Source organism: Ixodes scapularis, unplaced genomic scaffold, assembly GCF_016920785.2.
Source record: "Ixodes scapularis isolate PalLabHiFi unplaced genomic scaffold, ASM1692078v2 PGA_scaffold0__279_contigs__length_252992795, whole genome shotgun sequence".
NCBI classification, from domain to species: domain Eukaryota; kingdom Metazoa; phylum Arthropoda; class Arachnida; order Ixodida; family Ixodidae; genus Ixodes; species Ixodes scapularis.
In genome coordinates this window covers 83,134,247-83,154,362 of record NW_024609835.1, presented here as the reverse complement: position 1 = coordinate 83,154,362, position 20,116 = coordinate 83,134,247, and the positions used below count along the sequence as shown (strand labels likewise).

The 20,116-nt window shown below is 47.1% G+C and overlaps 1 protein-coding gene across 1 annotated transcript; it reads left to right on the top strand.

Moving 5' to 3' along the window:
* Positions 1–11,929: 11,929 nt before the first annotated feature.
* On the top strand, positions 11,930–14,078 carry LOC115322745. Its single transcript, XM_029983098.4, is given in 2 exon segments — positions 11,930–12,339; positions 13,711–14,078. Coding segments are annotated over 2 exon segments (711 nt in total). The 5' UTR covers positions 11,930–11,996.
* The last annotated feature ends 6,038 nt before the right edge of the window (positions 14,079–20,116 follow it).

Below are 20,116 nucleotides of genomic sequence, written 5' to 3'. Positions count from 1 at the left end.
TAGCGCGAGTGGACTGCCCTAGTACCCTGCCCGACATGTTGAAATGACCAAACCCCCTCCACTACCCTTCCCCCCCCCCCCCTTCCCCTTCTTCCCCACTGCGGCCTTGAGCCATCCTTGTCATTAAAGGACTTCAATCAATCAATCCTCGTCATTCTTTTTCTTCTCTTATTAGTAGGAACAGCTGCTTTTGCGACGCCATAGAGAAAACGATCAGGGTAGCCCGACGATCTCAGGCGTCCTACCTTGTTGGAAAAGCTACTGTTCAGAGTGTGTTGGCACGATTGCAAGAAATACACTAATTTGGGAGAAAGCGATTACTCTCTTTACCAACCTCCAACCTAGAGTGGGCTGAATTGAAGGGCAACACAACTATCTTTGAGCGTGCTCTATTCGCGACTCCAGCGACCTATAGGGGACGCCACTATCGGGAAAATATGGCGGTCGAATCCAGGTCGTGCCGTGCCATGTGCCAGCTCAACGCACAACGCTGAGATACCAGCAAGTAAGCATTGGACTCAAAATTGGGTCCCCTGCGTTTTATCTTCCACATTTCGAACCTGCGGCGATGTGTGGGGGTAAGCAGACTACCAGAGGCTTGAATTTCTTCGAGAAAACGAAGAAATGACTGCGCACTGTCCTTCCACGGTGCTGATGAACGTTGAGAAACGCAGAATGTCTAGCTCACGCAGTTACGTAGGTCGCGTGCAGAGCAACCTGGGTCACAAGGCGATACTACGGTTACGACACAGTCACATGTAGAACTGTTTTGTAACGCAAACCACCGACAACATGGAACACGGAAGCCAGAAGAGACGAGCAGAAATCGCGAAGTGACCTGTTCCGGCCAGTTTAGAGTTTTCCCGCTAGATGCCGTTCGTTTTGCTGGAGTTGCGAATACTCCCAGCACACGCGCTCTTTTTAAAAACCCAGAAATGGAACATCTTAAATCCAGAAATTGCACTTTTCTTCACGTCATTCTTACATGAGGGAAAGTAAGGCCATGCGAGTTTGATGAAAAAGCTTTCTTGAGTACTTTCCATAACTGTGTCATCCAACACTGCGGACTGCAGTACTAGCACTAGGAAATCATCCGCATGCCTCAATATTTTAACATCTCCTTCTATTTCTAAATGTTAAACCACACTCCGGCCAAATCCAACCAAAATATATCGCAAAGAACAGAGGCGACACGTTACCCGATGCAGGTCCCGCGCTTTTGCATATACAGGTCACCTTAAGGGGATACTACAACGAAATGTCGGCGCTTATTTTAAGGTCTATATGTGTTCAAAGGAGCAGTATTACATCTTACACACCGATATCTTGTCAAAGGAGTCACGAGAAGGAATTTTAAAACGAATGAAACAATTAGCAAAGAGCAACTGGTGGATGTCGCTGAAGCCACGTTTGTAATGCCCGTCCAGGAACCTTGACAGCTAGTGACGGTGAGTGTCTCGCCTCCGGCCACGACGAGAAAAGAGGGGAAGGAGGAACTCCCGTCTTCCCGAGAATCCCTTTTGTGTGTTCCAGAAGTAGCTATTTTACCCCTACAAGATTATAAAAAGGTTAACCCGTCACTCGAAATTCGTAGAAAAGCAGCCGCTTCGGTGGCTGGAACGACTAGGCCATCCCCTCGACGTCAGCCTCGCCGTAGCTTTGCTCGTCCCGAGACGACCTACGTCACGATTGCGTCGGATGTCACGAGCTCTAAGTTGGGCCTTCTCTGAGCGCTTGCTAGAGTGGGCTGTTTATAACAAAACAATACAGCCACCAGGCTCAAAATACAAGCGTGCGATTGTCATTTACGGATATTGTGGATCATATTCACCCTATTTTTGACCACGACGGATATATTTCAAATTTCGTTGAAGTATCCCTTCAAAAGAAAAAAAAAAAAAAACAATCAGGGTGGGATTTATGAAGCATGTGAGCAGTTTAATAAATGATTCTACACTAAACCCACTTAAGTTCCTAAACGCGATCTCGTTGTAACCTTCAATGCACTCTTTAACCGCGTGGCTTAATTTATCATGTCTAATGAAATAAAATATGTATTTTACGTCAAATACGAGCAATTCCAAGTAGCAAACTTCTGGTGACAATTGCTCAATGACCGCCTCCTAGTTCCGAGTCAAGAACTGATACTTTAAATCAAGACCCGCAAGTTGTGTGCACAAGAGCCCCACGACTTCTCGCTGCCACGAGTCCCTTTCAGACGGAATTGCCATAAACGGGCAATGTTGTTTATAAGTCTTTGCAGAAAAAAACACTTCCAGGCTGAGCTTCTTGGATGACTGGGCTTTCTTCGATAGTCTGTTCAGTACCAGTCCTTCACAAAGCTTCTTGAACGCTGTCTTGATCTTGTTAAAGGGGCGGTGCAACGATATTCAATTGGAATGTTTTTCACTTTACACGAGCTTACTGGCACTAGTGGGAATCAAGGATACTCGCACGCAACGCCACTGGCCAAGGAACTCCTTTGTTGTGCTGTAATTCCGAGGACAAAACCGAGTGTTTTCATTCAATCTCTCCTTCGCAAAACCTGATGACGTAGCTGGGCGGTAGCAGTACCGCCCAGTGACGATATTTGAATGCGGCTCATAGATTCGACCCGAGCATGGCGTGGACACTCGATTTGGGCTCGTGATAATAAATAGCTCGAGAAGCATTCGGGTAGTGTCCTGTGTCCAATCGCTGCAATGCCGACAACAGCCGAACCATAACAATGTCTGGAACTCAGCGCGTGTCCTGTGCCTTGCCAACCCCAGCGCGTGGCTATGATCAACATTGGCGGAATATAATCGGCTCCAGATCATGTGGCCGCTTGTTCTGGCTGCGAGTTGAGGGGGTGAACTCTGCTCGTTTTTCTTTATTTTTTTCTGCGACTTCGATTGCGTGTGGTGAGATTCAACAACAACCAACGGGTATTTCACAGGTCATTAACGTCAGGGTCCGTTCTAAGCGGTATTCGCGCAAAATACAAAAATCGTTGCATCGCCCCTTTAAGCAACACCATTTCCACTTGCCTGATGTTGGTCAGGATAGCCGTCCTTGACTTGTCCGCGAAGAGGCCTTCAGGAGGCGCCACAAATCCGCCCTGCATACCCGCAGTCAGAAGCTTAAGTTTGTTCTCCGGGAGGTATAAAACCACTGCTCTCGTCTGCGATGAACCGGTTTATCTGGGATAATGCAAGGGTCTATTTGTTCAAATGTTTAGGTTACAATCGGTTGGTGTCAAGAAAGCGTATTTTCTGGTCTGCGACCACACCCAGTCTGTTCTTTCCAGGCGTCCCGTGCTTCTACCTTACTCGCCGCTCCGCTCTACCGTGCCAGTGTCTCCGGTGCATCCGCCTGCCTTCGCTTAGGCTCAATCGGTCGTGTTCACTATACGTGGCAAATACGCATACAATACACAGCACCGCCCTTGGCGCCTTCGTTTGCTTGCCCGATTTGTGTCTTAGGTTATCAACAGCCTCCGAGATACAGCTCTCCCCTTCTTCCGGAGTTCGCGCGGCCTTACTTTCACTTGCGAAACAGTGACGTCCGGAAAACTGCAATTTCTGAATTCAAAAATAGATTTTCAAGAAGAGCACGTGTGTCAGGAGTATACATCATGTTGAAAGAAAGGTGTGTTGTCCTTATATTGAGCCCACTCTAAGTTGGTAAAGAGAGGAATCGCGTCCTCCCAAATGGATTCATCCCTTTCCAAATCGTGCCAGAACAGAATGAACAAAAGATTTTTCAGCCCGGCGGGGCGCCTGAGATCGACGGGCTACACTGATTGTCTTCTTCAGGAGGTAACCGAAACAGTTGTTTCTATCATTCAGAGCAAAAAGAATACTGTAAAATATTATGTTTCTATTCCGACAAGCAGGGCCGCACCCAGAAAAAAATTTCGGGGGGGAGGGGGGGGTTTCGGGGACAACGGCGGCCATTTTGTCTTATTTTCGCCTATGAATCATGTGCATCGGTGGCATATAATGGAGAGTTATAGCAAACCGAAGAACCGGTCCCGGTTTGGTACCCGGTAGCCGACCGGTGCCACTGCGCGTGCGCAGAGGTGGAGATTAAAATCGGCTGGCTGCAAGTGCACCGACCAGGGCCGTACCCAGAAAAAAATTTCGGGGGGGGTCAGAACCCCCTAACCCCCCCCCCCCCCCCTGGTTACGGCCCTGCCGACAAGGCCGTGCTAGAATCACGGTGCATTTACCGGGACGGTTCGAAACATCATCGCTCGGCAAAGACCCTCAAAGACCCCCAGAACCAAGGCTTTCAGATATGGAAGTGTCTATTCTGCTGGCAGCCGGCAGAATAACCGGGGGGAAAAAGTGACGGCAGTAGTCGCCTATTGGGTCTCGTATAAAACAGATTGTAAACACGCCTATTGAAATCTGTGGATTAGCTCAATGGGGAAAAAAAAAAAAAGTGGATTAGCTCAGTGGGTAAGATGTGCGCCTCATACACAGCAGGATCTTAGTTCAATCCCCCGAGGAAATTTTTTTTTTGTTTTTTCTTCGGAATTTTGTTTTTTGTTGAGGTATTAGGCGATATTTACGACATCTCTCTTTTAGAATTAACACTAAAAAAAGAACACACACAAAAAAAAATAAAAACACGAATGTTTTTCACGAAACACTTCCTTTTTGGGGTGCGAATGGAGGACTGCGGGGCTTGGGCCGGCCGGCACGCCGCCGCGATGCGGTGGTACTGTATTATGTTGCAGCCCTGGTCGCCGGCATAGCGACCGCGGAGAAGAGATGCGTACGCCGCGAGCTTCGAACCCAAAATCTGATCTTTATCGCGATGTGGATGTTCTATATACAAAATGACAATGTTGCCGACACAACATATTCCCTCCCTAAAAACAACAACCCAAGAAACTAAATACAAAGAAATAAAAAAGGAACAGTGTAACTGACAGCAAAAAAATAACAGTAACATAGTTAGTTCATTACAAAGTCTCTCTGCCAGGCAGGCTTTCTCCTCAGCAGAGGTGCTCTCGTTGTCCTTGTATTGACCTGGGCCGAAGCAGCCTCTGACTCCGAACAAGCCACTGAGGTCTCGGGTACCGCCGGCAGCGTTGAAGCCGAAACGGAATCCATCTCCGCGGTCTCGGTTGTCGCCGAAGAAGCCACGGGGCCAGTCTCTGGGATCTCGGCTACAGCTGCATCAGCCGACTCTAGCGTTGACGCCGCTTGCTGTGATGCTGTCGACAGGCGCTTCCCCGCTTCTCCACAACCTGAAAGCTTCGACGCATTCCATGTCCGGTTGTCGCTGAGGATGTAAGAGCTTGGTCCATGTGTACCAGTAATAAGCATTGGGCGCGTATAGTGCGATGTCCCTTTCTTCGGTATGTTTGGCTTGCGAACCCTGACGTTGTACTGCCGTTGTCCCTCCACTCCTAGACAGTGGAGCAGGATGGCTGCACGCCGCGACGCCTTGAACTCGTCCGCGCCAGAAGCCTCAAGAAACCTAAGGAACGTTTGTTCCCATTGCGGCCATGGAACGGGAGGCTGGCCTGGCGTTTGCAGAAACGGCAGCGGCGGCGCGAGCCCGAAGTTCATGGTGGCTTTTTATGGTTTTCTCCTCGTCGCCAATATTATGTTGCAGCCCTGGTCGCCGGCATAGCGACCGCGGGGAAGAGATGCGTACGCCGCGAGCTTCGAACCCAAAATCTGATCTTTATCGCGATGTGGATGTTCTATATACAAAATGACAATGTTGCCGACACAACATACTGGTGGGCCAAATAGGTCAATATATTTCTAATGAGCAGCCGCAGACTGTCGCCGCTAAAGGGGTATTCACACGAGGGAGAAATCCCGGGGATTTCTCCCCGGCACGCGCATGCCACGACGAAAACGTCAGGCTTTGCGATGTGCAAAAGCCTCGCGTTTTCATCTCGTGATGCGCGCGTGCCGGGGAGAAATCCCCGGGATTTCTCCCTCGTGTGAATACCCCTTAAAGGAGGGGGAGGGGGGAGCTATGTTAACGAGCGCCCGACTGATACACGCGCCGGAGGTGACTGCCGGTAGAATTTCGGAAAAATTATTCTGCCGGCTGCCGGCAGAATAGACACTGCCTTCAGATATCGGCCGAAGTAGCCAACGTCAAGAGGTCTTCGTCCTCCTCTTTCTCCAACATCGAGAGAAACTGCTGCTGCTGCGGCGACATAACCCCCGGGCGTCCCTCGGCGACATCAAACGAAAAGGTGTACTGTGAGAGTGACACGCTACCACTACCACTCCGCATTACAAAAAATCTCATGTAACAGCTCATACGACTGCATAAATATATACCTGGAACTGACCTTATAAGACGCCTAACAGAAAGAAAAGAGTCAAGGTTCAACCGTCTTTTGAGGACAGTATATTTCTTGGACCCACAATTACGTAGCACAAAACCGCCTGCCTATGTAGACCATCCCCCCTGGCGCCAGCACACGTTCCTGTTCCAGGAGCATTTACCAGGGATCCGCAGAAAGAAACACACCCCAGAAATCGTCCTTTGAAGAGTTGCTGAAGAGGCTATCGCACTGCTATACCCGGGAGCACTTAGAATATACACCGACGGCTCTGTACACCGAGGTCGACAGAGCGCAACAGCTGCTTTTGTCATTCCTGCAATGAACATTAGAGGGAGCGGCAAATTCGACAAAGTAGTTTCATCAACAACAGCTGAAATGGAAGCCACGAAAAAGGCTCTATCTACAATCGTCACAAGAAACGTGGCGTGGTATAAACAACAGGCTGCAGACTCCCGTACAGCACTCTGTAGGCTTGCGAGACCTGGATCCCGTGATGAACAAGTTGCCACAATCATCAAACTCCTCGAAGTTCTCTCGGAGAGCATCCTCACCGTACAGTTCCAATGGGTACCATCACACGTTGGAATCCCTGGAAATACTGAAGCTGACCAGCTGGCTGGGGAAGCACACAACCAAACCTCCAGCATTAAAAGCCCAACGAATTTCAAGGACTCGCTTTGTCTTGTGAAAGCCCACATCGAAAATCTTGCTCCGTCCAGCCAAACGGCACATCAGCCCTGCGTTACCAAAGGATTTTCCCGCGCTAATAACACCCTCCTAATGCGACTACGAACGAATAGCGCGTTTACCAAATATTTTCTACATAAAATCGGCATCATGGACAGCCCTATTTGTACTACATGTGACGAAGAGGAAACTATTGAACACGTTGTCCTGTGTTGTGACATTTATGAAATACAGCGACAAGAATTCCTCCAAGAACTATCCAAATTTGGCATTACGACACCAAAAATAGATGACATATTATACCCGACTGGAACTACACGCCGGCGTCGTGCACTTCAGCAACTGCTATTAAACTTCCTGAGCGCCACCGGCCTGTCAGAGAGGCTGTGACAGAGGACACCAACCCAGAAAAGACAATTTTTGTCTTTGTTGGAGCAAGAAGTGCCCATCTATGTGCGTGTGTGTGTGTGTGTGGACGTGTACATATGTGCGTGTACAAGTGAGCGCGTGCCAGCGACTCACAACATCATCCATAGTCACTCTTACTTCCTTTCCCCTCGCTCCCTTTAATTTTTTTGTGAGAAACAGTTCTGCATCCCAGCAAGAACAACTTCTCCCCCTTTTTTTTTGCCTGCACGACACCCCCCCCCCCCCCCCCCCCCCCGGGCCGGTAACAGTGACTGTTAGAACTCATCTTCATCAAAGCCAACAGCCACCACCAATCACACCAGAGTCCTGCCGGTGACGCAACATCGTCACGTCACTGCGGCTATATAAGGGGGACCCCGGACTTGCGCGTGGGATACAGAATGAAACCTATCATCGCACGCTACTATCATCTAATTATGTCCCATTAAAATATTGTCATCTACATAGCCCAAACCTGGTCCACAGGCTGGGATCCTTCCTGGCCCGAATGAGCGTACCGGCCACATTCCATCTGAGGAAGAAGGGGTGTCAGCCGCCGTCGAACGTCCCTGAGCGCCCTAAGCCAGCGTCTGAGCAAGGGCCAAAGCTCAGCCGTCAGTGGTGTCTGGTCCATCTGCGGATATCGGAACGACGTCGCTGGCATCTATCAGGTAGCATGGGCTCAAGGGCAAAGATCGGGCGGCCGGGTTTCGCGGGTATTGGGCTCGGATTTCGGTGAACTGCTGACGTTCCATGGTCGTTCCGAACTTTGCAAAGCTGTGCTTGACTTTCGGAGTTTGAAAGGCTGTAAAGCCCTTAAGGCGAAGTTCACTTCGAAAGCCAACAGTTTCAATCAAGTTTAATGGTTCTCAGAGATCGATTGTGTTAGGATCTGGAGCAGATCCGGGTCTTGAGAAAACGGCTTTGCCAGATGATGGGAATTTTGTGCAGCGTGGTAGGTACACTGACTGCTCTTAGAGAAAGGAGCAGTGCGGTATGCTATAAAGGTTATTTTAAAAGCGTGTTTTGGTTTGCTTTTTTGCACTTAGACTTGTTTTCAGCTAAAGGTGAGCTCGACATCAAAAAAGTTTCAGGGAAAAATTTCGCTGAAGTTTTCAGAAGTAAAATTGCAGTGCGCTATAAGACGCGTAGTGCTCAGGTTTTGCGCATAACTTGTTTCATTGTATTATTCTTCTTATTTGCACGGGTATGTACCGCAGAAGTTTGAAAGATTTGAAGAGTGGTCGCATCTACGCTGATATCAAGAGGAATACGCCGAAGCTACGAAAAGAGGAGTTCCTGCAGGTTGCTGGGGAACTTAAGATCAACATTCCAAAAGCAGTTAGAAAACCATACTTGCTTGAAGAGTTAGAAAAAACGATCAATAAATATGAAATTAAAAAGGTGTGGGATAGTTTTCCGGAAAGTAAGACTCAAAACGCTGATGAGCAGCAGCGTCAAGCAACTCGAGAAGAGCGACGAGAGCGAGAGACAGCTAGAGAGCGATTAAACTTACAAGTGGCTCGTGAGGCCGCAGAGCAAAAAATGCAAGCGGACCTTAGACGAGAAGAGCTAGCGCTCAGAAGGTTTGAACTTGAGAGCGGACCGCTAACAATTTTGGTCCTGGAAGGGAAACGTTTCAGATGAGGATCAGCACTGAGGTAGGAACTGCTTCTGCTGCGGTGCGAGCACGTGACGCTCCCGACGCCGTTCCTGCTTACAACGGAGCCTCTAGAGACTCTCTTCAATGCGGAAGTCGTTATTTGCAAGGTCACGGTGGGGGCCTCCCTCAACGAGCAGCTCGGCTATGTTCAGCTCGTGTACAATAGCAAGAAAAGTTAGCGTTTCTTCTTGAGAGAAGGTTGCGGAGTGACAACCGAGATTGTGCCCGTTTCCTGGCGCCATCAACAAGACAACAAGATTGGCCGCCGCCATGTTCTCAGCATCCTCTCCTGCAGAAGCTCCTTCTCATAATCCTCCCCGTCTCAAGATACAGTGTGACCTTCTTTAACTTAGGCTACTCCGTCTAGTGATTTGAATGCGATGCGCTTATTTAGTGCAGTCTGCCATCAACATGACGGCATTGGATGCAGAAACTGAAGTCGGTGCAGCTAAGTCGCATTCATGTAAACGTAGCTACTACGCAGTTTCAGAATTTTGCACGCTACAGATTTGCGTACGCAAAGAATGGCGTCGTTGCCACTGTGGATGCGCCGAACGCTAACCACGTTTCGCACTTTGCGTATGCTATTTCAGCGCAGGCTATTTTTCAGAAATTTTGTGCGAGTATGGAGACGAAGTCTCCATACTGCGGGCAGAGATGGAGTCTATGCTCTTCCGAGAAGGATTTGTGATAAGAAGTTGGCTAAAAACTAAGACGACTACAGTTGAAAGATGCAAATTTCCTAGGTCGCGACTGCGGCAGACGTAGTGCACTCGACGTCCGGCCGCATCCTCTCAACTACGATCTTCACCGCAGGACGACATTGCATTTTTAAAGGAGATGCATGTCAGAAACGTTTAAGAGGACCAAGCAAGGTGGGCAGCGATCGCCGGAAACTTGCTGCTTGCGACGCGCGAACATTTCTCAGCAAAGGTACGCTGTGCGAAGATCAGTACGCGAGACCTCTCTTGCCGAGGCGACGCAAGTGGACACGACCGGTCAACCACTCTCATTCCATTCTCATATTTAAACAAACCTAGATTGTTACTCTAAACCGATAAACGTTTTTTTTTTGTTTTTTTTTTCCCCTCAAGTTGCAGCATTTCGTGTGCGAAATAAAAAGTGTTACTGTATTTTTGTGGCATTGCGAGCGCTAGATGTTTGGGCTTTTCCGTTGCGGCGGAAAAGCGTTATTTTAAAACACTCTGGTGCAGCGTGCGCTAACGCAAGAGCTACATTTAGCGCTAGATGCGCTAAAATTGCATAAATTATTCTAAAACAACCTATAGTTTTGCTTGACATGTGCTAACCTGCACATATTTTATTTCTGTTACAGCAACTCGATCATACTCTTGGTGTGGCCAGCTGTGTCGGGCTTCTTTCATGGTGTTCCCCATCTGGCCTTACAGCCCGAGAGTACCCGAAGATGGTAAACGAGAGTGCATTTACTAAGTACTTGAGTATGCTGATTATTTCAGTTTGTGTATCCTGCTTTCGGACCATCTTGCAAAGACCCAACGGTCATAATTCGGAGCCCTTGACAATGCTGTCAGTTACGGCATAGGTGTTGGTTTAAGATGTAATATCTTCGTCATTTAGGCTGGGCTGTTTTCCCCCTTTCCTGTGCAACCTGTCTGTGCGAAAACCCAGTGTAATAACTTGACATCGAGTGAACTCGCATAGTATCCTGTTATATCCTAATCCAGTCAGCGCATTGTCACAAATGCAAGCATGGTCTGTTGAAGAGTCAAAACTTAATTTATGTACAGTCGAGAACAAGAGTTTCCAGACTACGCGAGTCTTGGCCGATATGCAAGGCTACGCCCTCTGTTGGCCGCGGTACCTGCTGTCAAGACCGATGTTTGGTGCATGCGTGTCCCTCCATAGTTTCGAATCCTGAAAAGTCAGAATTTCAACGAACTTCGACTCCTGTACCGCTGATTGGCTCCTCCTCCTGTACCGCTGATTGGCAGGCGCTCCCTGCCAGCGTGGCATTTAGCGGATATTTTGCGCAGTTAAGCGCGGATGCTTCCGAAGTGTCGCCACACGTCAAGTTACTGAGAAGCGCAGCGCGGCCTTCGGAAACGAAGGAGTCTGCATCTCTGGCAGTATGGAAGGATGCGCACGCGCCAAACGCCAGTCTCGGCAGCAGAGGGTGCAGCATTGCATATCGGCCACCACACTTGTGGTCTGGAAACGTTTGTCTCCTACTTTACGACTATATGTACGAAGAGATAATGAGTGCTTCCCTTATCGCACTCATTGCATTGACTTCAATTATCGCATTCAATGTGTTCATTTAAACAGCTCGGGGGGATCGGTGGCCGGGAGAAAGAAGAAGACGCCGTTTCGAACGGACGCGTTTTTATGTTCTCCGGTGCAAATCAACAATCGGCCCCAGGCCGAGGAAACCCTTCTCCTTCTGGTTCATATGCAAACAACGACTTTCAAACGATGCAACCGGTCAACGCTGCAGCCGCACCCGCAGCCCCAGGAAAAAGCCCAGCTCAGGCGACTAGCCCAGATGAGTATCGAATCCTACTTCCACGGTTTCCTCCCGGAAGCTTGTGCATCAATTCTGTTTTTCTTCATGCCGACATGTCGGGCAGGCCCTACCGTGCAATTGATTTTCGCGACGGACTCAAAGACGCCATCGAACTCCGAGAAGTGTTGTCCCTTGGACAGTTCCAAATGAACCACGTTTGGATGGTTACGCTAGTGAGTTCTGAAGCCGCTGAGAAGCTCAAAGCGGCTAAAGAACTGACTGTGAAGGGCAAAAAGTGCATGGTCATCGACCCGAACTCAAAAGATGTTAAGCTCAAGCTCCTCTGGCTTCCGTCGTACTTAGAAGATAAGAAGATTGCTGAAGCATTATCGCCATTTGGAACCGTGCGTAGCGTCTCGAGAGAAAAGTGGCGCGTGCCAGGGATGGAAAACATGGAAACGCTGAACAGAGAGGTCTGTCTGACTCTTCATGACATGACGACATCGGAAGATATTCCCCATCTGCTCAGAGTTGCCGGCATACAGTCGCTTCTGGTCATGTCCGGGCGACCACCCTTGTGTTTGAGATGCAAGAAAGTTGGTCACATACGCAGGCAGTGTCGCACCCCAAAGTGTGCGCGTTGCAACAGATTCGGACACGAAAGTGACGAGTGCTACTCCAGCTATGCAGCCGTGCTACGGGGCTCTGGCACAGAACCAGATGCCAACCAAGAGTTCATGGATATCTCCGAGGTCGTAGACGCCACTGGTGAGGTTCTCCCAACCCAACCCGAAGGAAAAATCCATCAATGTAACCCTGTTTGGCAGTCAATGTTTTCTGGTGGACCGCTGACTGTGCCTGACTGTACGTCAAGCATGTCTGATTGGCCAACAAGTTACTCTGACCGACAGTCAAACTCCAGTCAGACCCCGCTTGTCGGCTTTCTGATGGTTTCCTGGTGGCAGTCGGCCGCCGCGAAATGCCATCAGGATGTCTTGGTGGTGATTCTGACTGTAGATCGATTGTCTCTGACTGTACGTCAGAAAGCTTTGACGTGCAGACAGACGTACGGTCAAAGGACGTAAAGTTCGTTCGGATACCACTATTTCGTCAAATCTATGAATACGAAAAGTAATCTATGCACGAGAAAACGATTTTGGGACGTGAGCCCATAAAACCGCTGACGTTAGAGATATGACACGCAACCGACCGACAACCTTGATCAGAAGCCCGCCGAAGCGCCGAATACGACACTTCGCACTTCGCTTCGCCCATAGAGGCTTCGCCGAGCTTTCATGAACGATCGCTCTCGACTCGTTTTGTTTGCCCGCTCGCTCCAACCTGTCGATCCTGCCCGGGCTCTCAATGTCTTATGTTTTAGTAGAATTTCTACTCGACAAGACCCAGCCTGTTGTGAGTTCCGACGATGTAAGGGACTTTAGCGGTGTAGTTGAAGACGACAGGGTGTACCAGGTCTACTGGGCGGGTGATGCGCGAACAAAAGGATCGTTCTACGACGCGAAAGTACTCTACATTGCAGATGAGTAGAACTGAAGTACGGCGAGTGATGTACGAGTGCTTTGCATAACATGCTGACGAGTTAACTGCATTTTCAGCCAAAGCATTTCGTATAAAACGAATATTCAAATCGAGTTTCTCTAATGGTTTTATAGCATAGCGGTTAAGGTGTCCGATTTGTACGCATGTGGTCGCGGGTTCGATGCGCGGTGGTGCTGCTTTTTTTTTTTTTTCTCGAACATTTTGTTTTATCGAGGCATTTGGCGATATTTATGAGTGCGTATACACGTTTGCAAGTCCGGTCTCAGGGCGCCGCCATCTTCCTCAGTGGGGTGCGCTCTCGGGAGCGGCCATAATCCGATTACGACGCCTTAGCAAGGCTTCGTAATCGGATTATGACTGGTCCAAGCGCACCCCAGACCGGCAAGATGGCAGCGCCCTGAAGCCAGACTTGCAAACGTGTATAGCTTTACTCTTATATAAATGCTGCCCTTGTTGATGAAATTCCCTTGACAGTGGCAGTCAGTCGTCATCTGATGGACCATCAAATGACGTCTCATGGTCCATCAGGTTCCACCAACGCTGCTGACTGGCAGTCAGTGTCCCAAATTACGTAGCTTGATGGAATTTTCAATAGGGAAGCCGGGTCTGCAGAGGCCGGACCTCCTATTTCCGATAAGAACGAAGATCCAGCTGTCAAGGAAGTCTCGGAAACACCACAAACCAGCCCGAAGACAGAGAATGAAGGAAAAGACTTGCAGGAAAGCAAGGACAAAAATACCTCGCTACAACAGAAGTTAACTCAGCAGCTTGCAGATTTTGCTGAGAAGCTGACGACGTCAGAAGGCAATGACAACCTACCGGACTCAATGGACGTGACCAAAAACAGTTCCAAGGACACTAACGACACCAAACGAAAACAAGATGCACCACCTGACACCACCACCGTGAGTAAGCGGAAACCTACCTTGCACCCAAGCTGCTAGTGTTGAAACCCAAATTCATAGCCCCTCTCTCCCTCCCCTCCTTCTCCATCTCCCCCTCCCCCTTTCTCTCCTCCTTCCCTTCTAGTTGATGGCCCTCGTTTTGCAACACTAAATGTTAGAGGCTTTAATTCTCGAAAAAAACAATAGCAACTGAAACGTTTACTTGAAGATAAGGAGGTTGACTTTCTGGCCGTACAGGAAACAAAGCTCTCAACAGATGAACAGGTAGAGCGTGCCCCGCAGCATTTTCTGCGTGACTATGAAGTATGTGTCAGTCACGCTGTTGGTTACTCTGGGGGCTGTTTACTGTTTATTAAGAAGTCTTTCCAACTGTCTGAATTAATGGTCACCACAGACCTCTGTGGCCGCTTCATTATGTGCGACTTTCAGGTCTCTGACATAAGGTGGAGAATTATATGTATTTACGCTCCGAATGAGGTTAATAGCAGAATTGTATTTTTTTAATAACCTGCGCCCATATTTAATATCAGATAGAATGTTAGTTCTGTTAGGAGATTTTAATTGCGTTTGCAACGAAGCAGATATAACTCCATTTAAACCGCGAATTGACCAGAGCGCACGTCTACTGCTGGACATAGTTGAAGAAGGAAATCTTTTTGATGTTGCCCCTTTCCAGCTGGAAGAAAACCACCTGCAATTTACACATTTACAGAACTCCTCTCACGCGAGGTTAGACAGAATCTACTGTTCTGTAGACCTAATTAACACTTTAAGTGGTTATGTAGTTGAACCAGTATTTTTCACAGACCACTGCATGGTGTTATTAACTGTTGGGAAGAAACGAAGAAAAAAGAATATAAATTGGAAGTTGTGGAAACTAAATGTTCAATTATTAAAAGATAAAGTCTTTGTAGCCAGTACGAAAGATCTAATCAAGCAAATAGGAGAAACAACCGAACATATATTTGTTAAATGAAAGCTCCTTAAACAAGAAATAAAAAAGCTAGCAATTGAGAGAGGTACTATTATTAAATTTCAGAAGGCTGAGACAGAAAAAACATTGCTACGTAATTTGCGTGTTCTGGTAGAACTAGAATTCCAAAGTCCTGGGCAAGGTTTGGAAGATATAACTCGAACGAAAGCTGAATTGGACAAATTTCATCACGAGCGTTATCAAGGCGCGGTTGTGCGCGCCCGTGCTGAAAAATTTTGCTTAGGAGAACAGCCAACGAAAAGGGCAATGGAGGAGGAGAAACGGTATGCAATATCTAAAGGAATCCATGAAATAGAACAGAACAGCCTTATCGCCCTATCGAAAAGACCATCAGGAAAATCCTGATGGTCTGATGGTCTGATGGAGTCGTATTTTGGGACGTCTGATGGTTTGATGGCCTGATGGTCTGATGGTTTGATGGTCTATTGGCCTGATGGTTTGATGGTCTGTTGGCCTGATGGTTTGATGGTCTGTTGGCCTGATGGTTTGATGGCCTGATGGTTTGATGGCCTGATGGTCTGTTGGATTGGTCTGATGGTCGAATGACCTGTCGTATTTTGAGACGCCTATTTTTTTACGGTTTGATTAGGGTGGTTTCATGGCTAATTTGAAACAAATCGAGTTGGCCACAACTTAAAAAAACGCAACAATATGTGAATGCATAATCTGGAAACTTAATTATGCCATGCCTGTAGCATGACGAGGTGCATATCCCACTTAGAATTTAATTATATTGTCCACTGCACACTGGTAATCGCCAGCCCGACATTTGAGTACGGTGAATGCAGCTACTCATAAGAATAAAGTCAAACAAGCTGCATTGCTTTGATATTTTTATTATGAAGTTATGAAATCATACATTGTTTCGCTGGGCGGAATGGCTAGGTAGTACAGAAAAACCAGAAACATTCGAGGAAGTACTATTGTGACCAATATTAGTTGAAGCGCCATGACGCTTGGCGTGCGGTACTATCAGAGCCACCTGTAGGATTATCAGTGAACCTCTGTGTTTGCTGAGGTTTAGGCAGGTTGCTTCTTGCACTCATTGTGCCACCATGAGCTGAAAATTGACACGGAACGGCATAGTGGTGCAACGAGCACAAGAAGTGATTTGTTTCTACCTCAACGCATACCAAGGTTTGCTGAACAATCTGAGAGACAACTCTCATCGCGTGCCACGTGCAGTGGCGTTTCAGCTCATATTGGCTGCGATAGTACATTTGTTCCATTTCAATAGTATTGGCAATATATAAATTAAGCTAAATTAATATGAAGAAAAGGGTGAAAAGGCTACAACATGGGGTGCAAGCGATGGCAGACCTGCAACAGCATGGGCAGTCCGTGGTGGGACCACGCATCGGGGGAGGACAGGCAGCAAAGGGATGAACCTGGACATATCAAGGGCAATTCAGAGATCAGCAATGAGTCCAAACACAGGACGACCATTGATATACGTAAACAGCAGAGTGGGCCTAGAGACGACTAAGGGGCAGTAAGAGTGACGTGCTTCATTGTAATTGTGTGACCATGCAACTTTTTGGAGAGAGCGAGCATGGCCTGATGGGATGGCAGTAGCGACCAAGCAACCCACAGCCTTTTTCAAGTGGTCAGCTGATCAACAGACTACTTTAAAGTTGTTTGCATAAACATTTAGATATATTAACCACTAAATAATTTATCTGTACCGTCATTTAAAATAATTGCCTGTAAACTTGAGACCCAAAATAGTATATTGCTTAATTAAGGAAGTTAGAGTATAGATGCACATACCTTTGTAGTGATTTCTTTTGAGATTGGACAGCTTTTCTGACAGGTACCGCCGTATCTTCTGGTGCCGGGCTGCCCTTTCAGCCTGGTGGTACCTTTCTCCCTCAGGTGTAGTCAAAAGCAGCCTGGAATATTGAAATTCCAGGGTGATTATTTTTTGCAGTGCTCAGACTTAAAACAATATAGAACGTCATAAATACAGGCTGGAGGGTCATAGTTTGAGAAGACCAAGGGTAAATTAGTCTCAAATAAAAGCAATTAAGTGGCAGCTGGCACCTAACAAACCTTCAACGTTTCTTAGTATTTACAGTGTTCAGAGATCACCATGAAAGCAAAAGTACCGCAGTATCCTGATTTATGTTCCACTCCCAATAGACAGCTCACCCTGGCTTCTGTTAGATTCTTTTAAGCACAAAACAGGTAGCTCATGTCTATAAATCTCACTGCTAGGCTAGTGACCTTGTAAGAAATAGGAGCTACAACTGTAGATAAGTAGACAATGTACGTTGGAAACTGCTTATACTTGGTTATCATCCCTCGCTGTGGTAACAGCTTAGACACGCCACAGAATTAAAAAAATAGCATCATGAGCACCAGAAAGAACAATGCAGTTCTATATAAAAACAATCTTTCACATTCCTTGAAAGATCTTCCATTCATGGCCTGGCTCTAAATTTAAAGGTAATTAAACAGTCTTTCAATGTGCACCTGGTGGAGGCCTCTGAAGCTTCGTTGGGAGGTAATCTAGCAATGTTGGGGATCTTGGACGTAGTCGTGACATGGCGAAAACCGCTATGTAGCTGCACTACACATCGGAGCAGCGCCGCTGTTTGGAGGTATACTCAACTGTTGGAGTAATCTCGCCTTGAACGCGATGACCTTGACATTACTTTTCTCACACATAGGCGCTTAGACAGCTTAGTCCGCTTTGGTCCACGTAAAGCCCACAGGTGTTTCAAATGGTTAGGCTGTAACACTTCTACACCACCACTATGCACCCGAACGGCACAGCTCGTAGCCACGCCAGCTTTGCCGGATAGCCCACGACGCATCGAGCTCTCCGTTGACTTCTCTTCGAGCACTTGCTCGAGTTTGTTGCTTAGAACGAAAAATAAAATTATCTGTTCAAAATACAAATGTGCGATTATTTACGGTTATTATGTTATGATTGACTCATTCTTGGCGGGGTACCCCCATCACATGTCCCGGTGTTAGCAGACAACCTACTAGAGTAAAATCTCGGTGATACCAAGTGGTACGAATTTCGGAATAAAACAAATTAACAAATTCCCCGGCCGAAGTGCATTGTATACGACGTGAAAATTTTTGAGTGTTCCGAATTCCTCTACGCACTGCGACGGCTGATACGAATGCGTGCTCCACAACTGATAGTGGCAAGGAGGCCACGATCGGCGACTGTAAGCTTTCAAGGCTCCGGGCGGCTGATTGCCTGTTGCTGCCAGGGATCAGCCGCACTTTACCCAAAAACTGGAGCTCAAAATTACATGCATGTTACAATCGGACCCAAAAACCAAAACTAAACAAAATGCTAAAAAAAAAACTGCAAAGTGGCCAGCCCCGTCACCATCAACACATGTTTCAAATCCAATCCAATCTGAATCCAAAATCGCTTTTTTGTTTTTGCGATCTCGTGGAATGGTGTTTCAGCCTTGGAAAAGCAAAACCGATTTTACTATAAGGTTACCTCTAAAAAACAAAGTAACTGCGTTGGCAAAAACAGAAAACCGAGTGATGTTGGTGGTGTCTTCGGTGTGGTCCACGGTGACATGCGAGCTTGGTTGGAAAGACAAAGAAACCGAATATTTGCTTGCAAGTTTTTGATGTAGGGCTTCAACAGCACATAGTGTGGGCACTTTCCGAGTATGTGCATTTGATAAAATGTTTTCCACAAAGTGTATGTTGTTCAGCCATCATTATTTTATCTGCGAAGTAGAATCGACATTTATCTGCGCAGTAGAATCGACATTAATTCATTTTTTCAACATTCGTGGGTTGATTATAACCGTGTGTTACTATCGGGGGCGTGTTAGAATCGTGTAAATTGCATACAAGATATTTTCTGTCATAAATAAATGCCCATTCATGCATTCCTTGTGTTTCAAAATATAAATTTTGTTTCTCTTTCGTTGATACGAATTTAGCATGAAATATTTTACGCGACTCCGCGAGATTCATATCAAGATTTTAAAAATGCTTGCTTAATGAGAGAGCCTGCACCTTGCGCTGAGTGAGCGGGGCAAACGCCTTCTCTTGCCTCGCTGCCTTTGCCTTGTTGGAGAGGGTGCCGGTCACCGACCTCTCCAAAAGCACTTCCACTCACCCTATGGAAGCAGCAGTGATCTTGCAAAACATGGCGTCGCACTCTGCTCTCCGCATGTTGCCCGCATTCCTGGTTGACGTGCACACCTTGCCCGACATGGATCTGTTATAAACAAAAGCGAGAAACAGCTTCACATATACCAGTCGTTGACGTAGAGTGGTACTGTATACTCCAAGATGCATTGAAAATGCACTAAAATTATTACATTAATGAAATTTAGGCCTTTAAATTTAAGACAGCACTACACATGAATTCCTATCTTCATGGGCGTCTGCGAAGCTGATGGGCCTACAAAGCTTCATGGCATCTGCATGAAACAGCAACATAATCCCTTAGTTGCATCAGGTGAGCATGACAACAGAATGTTTTCCAGGCACTGGCTGTAACTACACTCTCAGAAAAAAAGGAGCCAAATGAGCAAAAAAGGGTTCTTTTCGCTAAAAAAGAACCGATTTTTGGGAAGATCCCTATGAAGCGCGCTTTCTCAAGCAAAATCATCTCATGAAAAATAAAAAAAGAAATGCAGAGCTAGTTTCCGGCCTGGAAAGAGCGAAAAGGGTTCTTGTTGCAGCCAGGAAAGAGATAAAGCGATCTTTGGAAAACGAAGGTCGCTTAAGTCTTCTTCCGGATAGAGGGACACAATGACCAGGCTCGAAAGGCTTTGCACGCGAGAAATTGGGTGTGCCGTTCTGTGGAAACAAAGCTGCCCGTGTGAGCTGTCAAGTCCCTGAAAGCTTAGAGAGGTGGAATGCCGTAGTTATTTACCAAGTCGCGTGCAATTTGAGGCCGAGATAATCTTCGCCTCCGACCACAGATGAAACAAGCTTCGATGACTTTGACCTTCGGGCCACCTGCTTCAGCGGTCTGAACACTGGCGTTTGTTTGCAAACGGAACTGCTAGCCGTGTTTTATTTAGTAAGAAATGTTAGTATAAAGCTACTCTTTGGTACTCATTTGTTAAACCAAACGGGTCATTGAATTAAAATTTATTTGAAG